Source organism: Panicum virgatum, chromosome 5K, assembly GCF_016808335.1.
Source record: "Panicum virgatum strain AP13 chromosome 5K, P.virgatum_v5, whole genome shotgun sequence".
Taxonomy (NCBI): domain Eukaryota; kingdom Viridiplantae; phylum Streptophyta; class Magnoliopsida; order Poales; family Poaceae; genus Panicum; species Panicum virgatum.
This window is the reverse complement of record NC_053140.1, coordinates 41,627,931-41,633,951: the sequence shown is the minus strand read 5'-3', so window position 1 is coordinate 41,633,951 and position 6,021 is coordinate 41,627,931. Positions and strand designations below refer to the sequence as shown.

At 55.4% G+C, this 6,021-nt stretch overlaps 1 protein-coding gene across 1 annotated transcript; it reads right to left on the bottom strand.

The window, feature by feature from the left end:
* Positions 1-3,468: 3,468 nt before the first annotated feature.
* On the bottom strand, positions 3,469-5,261 carry LOC120709981 (DELLA protein SLR1-like). The gene has a single exon (XM_039995605.1). The coding sequence runs from the start codon at positions 5,038-5,040 to the stop codon at positions 3,634-3,636; it is 1,407 nt and encodes a 468-aa protein (XP_039851539.1). The 5' UTR covers positions 5,041-5,261; the 3' UTR covers positions 3,469-3,633.
* Between the last annotated feature and the right edge of the window lie 760 nt (positions 5,262-6,021).

The window sequence follows — 6,021 nt, the reverse complement described above, 5'->3', positions numbered from 1 at the left end:
CCGGCAACGGGCGCTCAGCAATGGGAAGATGGTGAGAGGAGGAAGAAGAAGATGACACGTGGGGCCCGTGTAGAATCAAGAACACCGACTAGAGGGGGGTGAATAGGCGGTTTAAAATCTAAAACCAACAACACTAGAGAAATTTAATTAGTTACAAAGGAAAGCCTTATGTCAAGCTATTACTATCTCTAGATGGGTTTGCATCTCTAAATGGGTTTGCAACCTAGGGTGACAAGATGCAAAACAAACTCTAGTAAAGTAAATTGCTCAAAGTAAAACAAGAATTAAAGTAAGCAAGAGAAGTAACCAAGTTTGACACAAGAGTTTATCCCGTGGTGTCGATGACTTGCCGGTCACCTCTAATCCACGTTGAGGTGGATTTCAAGAATCAACCGCTCTTCTATCAAGAACCTCTTGATCTTGAGCCGGCTTGAATCAAGGAACCGCTCCACACCTTGATTCCACTAGAGTTGCTCTTCACCACTCCGGTGAGGTGAGCACAATACCTCTCACAACCGAAATCGGGGCTCCTCAACAATCTCCTTGGAGGAGCTCCACGAAATCCTCTTCTCCAAGCCGTCTAGGGAGCAGCAACTCCCAAGAGTAACAAGTTGATGACGCTTGCTTGAAGTTTCCCTAATGCCACAAAGCTAAAACTCTTGATGCAATGCACTAGGAAGCTCTCACACTCTCAAGAATGCAATCTCTAAACAAGTGTGTGTGAGAGAGGGATGTCTTAGCTCTAAGATGTCAAGAATGCAGTCCAAATGGCCAAGAGAGCCTCCCAAAGGCCGGGCAATGGGTATATATAGACATCCCTCCAAAAACTAGCCGCTACACTCTTTTCTGCGAAAACGCGGACCGTCCGCATTTCAAAAACCGGACTGTCCGCCGTTATAAACCAGTGAGTCAGAGTGCATTTAATGCGTGTCAGAACTAGCCGTTAAGCCCTGACGGACTGTCCGCGCCCCAGGGGCGGACCGGCCGCATTTATGTGTTCCACACCACCAAAGACCAACAACGTCTCTGGAACAATTTTGAAGTTAGCCTGCGGACTGTCCGCGCCTCAGGAGCGGACCGTCCGCAGTTCACTTTTCAGCCCAAACCAGAGAAACAACCTCTCTGATACAAAACTGAGATTAGCCGGCGGACCGTCCGCGCCCCATGGGCGGACTGTCCGCCGTTCAACTTTGAAGCCCACCAGAGAGACACCCTTTCTGGTACAAGTTCTGAATAAAAGTGGCGGACCGTCCACCCACCTGTGCCGGACTGTCCGCCAGCCCACCAGAGCCTCTGCAAGCTCTCTGGAACGGGATCGGACTGTCCGCCCCTCGGGTGCGGACTGTCCGCCGTTACTCAGTCAGCTCTCAAACTTAGTCTTTTTCAAATCTTTTCAAAACGTTGTTAGCCCTCATGCATGCAACTAGACATTTTGAGCAAAATGGCACTAGAGACCCGTCAAGCATGAGTATACAACCCCTCTTGATAGTACGGCTATCTATCCAACAAATCCGGTCACTTTTCATCCACTAAACGTCTTGTGACCGGTAAAACACAAAAGCCCTATTTTATACATTTGCCTTGAGCTCGAGCTTTGCTCATCATCTCCAAAACTCCATATGTTCACAACCAAATCTCTTTCATCCGTGGATCAACCTATACTCATTATCTCAAATGAAATCGTTAATCCACAGACCGTTGTCATTAATTACCAAAACTCGAATTAGGGGCCTAGATGCTTTCAGCCCGCGAGTCAGTGATAGGAGAGAGGGCTTTCATTGCAATATACGTATTCATATACACCTGCAGCTGAGCCCAGGTTGTCTCCATACGCATTTTGTGTCATTTTTGCGAGAAGCGAAAAATTGTAATGGTATGTTTCGAAATAGACGAATAGTAATGGCGTTTCTCCAAACTTTGAAAATTGTAATGATATGGATAAAAAAACCAATTATAAACGCGCAGTGGCATGGTGGCGGCACAAAGGAACAGTTCGCCGTCGCGTCGGCAGCTACGCGAAACATTACCACTCAAATCGCGCGTGACTGTTTAGAATTTATTTAAGACCCTTTTTCAAAAAAGAATTTATTTAAGAAATCCCCGCTCGGCACGGGGGCCGCACGGCTCGCAAAGAGGTGTTTCGCACGCTGGCGCCTTTTCCGGCCCCGGATCAGACGTGTCGCGCGCCCTGACGACGCGCGCTGGGCACCTAGAAGGATCCGTGTGCGATTTGTGCCCGTGCGTGCCGAGAGATGCCGTGCGCCCCCGCGCGTGCCGCATGTGCGCAGCCCAGCGCCTCCCGCTCCTACTACCATTGGCTGCTGTCCTGTTGCAGGCTGCAGCAAGCCGGCCGGGCCGGGCCGGTGCGCATCTCCACACGTCGCCGGATTTGTTTAAGCAGCGTAGTGGTCGCGGCTGCAAGGCTACACGCGCTACAGCACATCCGGGAGCTTTTTGGCGGAAGATGCGCTGCCTGCGGGTGTTTGGATGGCCTCCGAAAAAAGTTTTCATGAAAACTTTTCGACCTTTGACCACTAATTAGAAGTATTAAATAAAGTCTAAGTACGAAGCCACCTCCACAACAATGGCATCGTAGTAGTACTGTAGCTAATGAGGTCTTTAACCAGCCGATTAGAGAATAACTATGAGTGGTTACTGTAGCATCACTGTAGCCAATTATGATGGAACTTGACTCATTAGATTCGTCCCATAAAATTATACCCAACCGTGAAAATGTTTCGTAAATAAACTTCGTTTGGTACTTCATGCATGTATTCATCTTTTTTTGAAAAAAAATTCACCGCCTCATCTAAACACGGCCTGAGAGCAGCAAACCAGGCAGTTCCATAATATGAGAAGAGAAAACCAGGCAGTTCCTTTCAAAAAGAAAAAAAAAGAAAAGAAAACCAGGCAGCTGCTGACCTGGTTGTTTATTGTGCTCGGGACAGAGCAGCAAAGCAACGGTCATCGACTCACCGTCGGGAGAGCTGTTTGACGTGTTGCGTTGCGCGAGCACCAATTTGTGCCTATCAAAGCCTGAACGAGAGAGAGCGGAATCGATGGCAGCGGTGATTCGCCGGGGACAGTTTGCATTGTTCAGATGGATATAGCTAGTGGTTTTAGGTTTCCATTTTACAGGGGCATCGTCAGGTTCAGGGGATTAAAGCGCCAGTAAAGATTGAGGCGCGTATTTGTCTATAGATGAGGATCGCGTCCAAGTATTTATTGGCGGTTGCTGTTGTCAGCAGCTGAGCCTGAGTGGGAAGAGCCACGGGTGCCTTGCGGTGCTCCGTGTCCACGCAGGCAGAAACGGGACGAGGATGCTGACGGCCATTCCATCCATTCCAACCAGCACAATACGTCAATGCCACGCCGGTGTGGTTTCTAGACTTTCTCTTCAACGATTGCAATCGCATTTTCCAGGGACGCTTTCAGTCTCGGCGCCGTTTATTCAACCATGACGGCATCGCTAACAGAATTTCATGTCATTTCAGATTCTTCAGTCTGCCTGCCATTTACGATCGATTTCGATTTCATTCCCACCGGGACGGGACCGCGCCGGCGCCGCCGCCGCCGCCGCGATTTTACAGTAAACCCCGCGCTACTCTTACCAATTTACAGTAGCCTCCAGTCCTAGCTGCTGCAGCTGATATTGCTCTCCTCGCTGACGCTGCCGCTGCCGCTGCCGCCGTCCGCGTTGCTGTCGCTCTGATTGCCCTCCTCCGCCCGCCACGCGGACGCCGAGAAGAGCGGCCGCCCGTGCCACCCCAGCGTCAGGCACCCCTCGGCCTCCTCCACGCAGTGGCCCTCCCCGGAGAAGAGCCCCACCAGCATCCTCGCCTGCCGCAGCGCGTTCGCCCCCAGCGGCACGCCGCCCAGCCCCGCGCGCCCCAGCCGCTCCCGCCACCGCCGCAGCGGCTCGTGCCGCTCCCGCCGCTCTGCGCCCTCGCCGCACACGATGTCGCAGATCTCCCGCTCCAGGTACGCCTCGGCCGCCGCGCCGCCCGCGCCGCCGCTCGCCGCGTCCAGGGAGTCGAACACCGCCGAGTAGTAGAAGAGCGCCTCCGTGAACCGGTCCAGGAACCCCGGCTTGTTGTGGTCGGCCTCCTGCTCCACCACCGTGAACACCCGGGGCCGCAGGGAGGCCACGCACTCGAGGACGGCGTCGATGGGCGCCCGGGCGTCGGCCGCGGGCGGGTCGGCGGCGACCAGGCGGTGGAGCTGGAGCACCGAGTTGACGGCGACGGCCTCGCCCTGCGACACCTGCAGCATCCAGGGGCGGACCTCGTCGAGGCGGTTGGCGGCCACGCCGCGGAAGGAGAAGTGGACGCGCACGGAGCGCGCCAGGTCGGCGAGGCGGACGCCGACGTCGCGGAGGTCGTCGCGGCCCGGCGGGGAGGGCGGGCCAATGCCGGTGAGGCGGAGGAACGGCGGCCCGCCGGGGCGGAGCGCGAGGGCCTGGATCAGCGCGGGCCACTGGAGGCCCTGCATGAGGTTGAAGTCGATGATGTGTACGTGCCGGCAGCCCTGGACGGCCTCCAGGATGGCCTGGTTGGCCGTGAAGTGCGCGAACTTGAGGTAGGGCCCCGCCTCGTAGAAGTGGTGGTAGAGGTCGGCGTCCGCGGCGGCGGGCAGCGGCGGAGGCGACGGTGTGGGGGGGAACAGCCGCCGGGACAGCGCGGCGGTGAAGTGGGTAGCGACGCGGCCGATGCCGGAGGCCGGCGAGACGGTGGCGAGCGCGGCGTTCGCGTCGGCCAGGTGCGCGGCGGCCCCCGCGTGGTCCCCGGCCTCGACGGCGCCGGCGCAGCTCATGAGGAGGTGCACGAGGCGGATGCCCGCGGCCTCCTCCTCCTCCCGCCGCATCGCAGCCAGCGCCGCGGAGAGATCGGGCAGCTCCAGCTGCGCCGCATGCATGCCGGCCGCGCCCGCGTAGTACGCCACCCCGGCGTCGGGCACCACGGTGGGGAGCGGGGGCAGGGCGGCGGCGTCGAGCCCCGGGTCGGCGGGCCACTGGAAGGGGAACGCGCCGCCCATGGCCATGGGTCGGTGGGTGGGTGGCTCGGTGGCGTGCGCTGCGCCGGCAGAGTGCACCCCGGCTTCGCGCCTGGCGGGCGGCGAGTAGTGATGTGGAGGGGAGTGAGGAGACCGACGGGGGCGGGCGGGTCGCGCGGGGGGTTAAGGTGCTGGGAGGTGACGTCGGAGAAGAGGCGGGCACGAGCACGGGGCGCGCGGGGACACGTTGGCCTCGGGAAGGATTCTGAGGCCGGCGAGCGCACCGAGGTGCCGGGGGGGCGGCCTGCTCTGCTCCTTCTGTCAATTCCTGTTCCCTGATCTTGTCTGGGGGATCTCATCTCGGAGTGTGCAATCCTGTTGTAACTGCACACAAAAATTTTACTGTACTAGTACTCCACTACTGTCCGAAGGATACCGCGCACCGTTTAGTTGACCAAAATTTTTTACAAAGGTCACGTCAAATGTATGTTTGATCAGATGTCGGGAGAGATTTTCGGGCACTAATTAAAAAACTAATTTCAGAACTCACTTGGAAACCGCGAGACGAATCTTTTGAGGTCTTTGACCGCATCATTAGCACATGTGGGGTTACTGTAGCACTTATGGCTAATCATGCACTAATTAGGCTCAAAAGATTCGTCTCGTCGTGTACATCTAAACTGTGCAATTTATTTTATTTTTAACTATATTTAATACTTCATACATGTGTCTAAAGACGAGGCAAAAATTTTGGTAACTAAACGGGCTCGAAGTTTCCTCACAGTCGCTCTACAAACCTCTCCCTCCCTTCTCAATCAACTTGGAAGTCCAACGCGGCAGATCTTTGGTAGAAAAATTTTTCTTCTAAAAACACAGTAAAATGCTTTGCATACACCCACGATTCCACGTGACCCTGTTATAAGCAGGCAAATCCAAGTTCGTTCATACAAAGGTTTCATCCTTAGTTGTAACACGCTCGTTACGCCAATCATATTAAACTATATATACACATGGGACATATAAATGCCT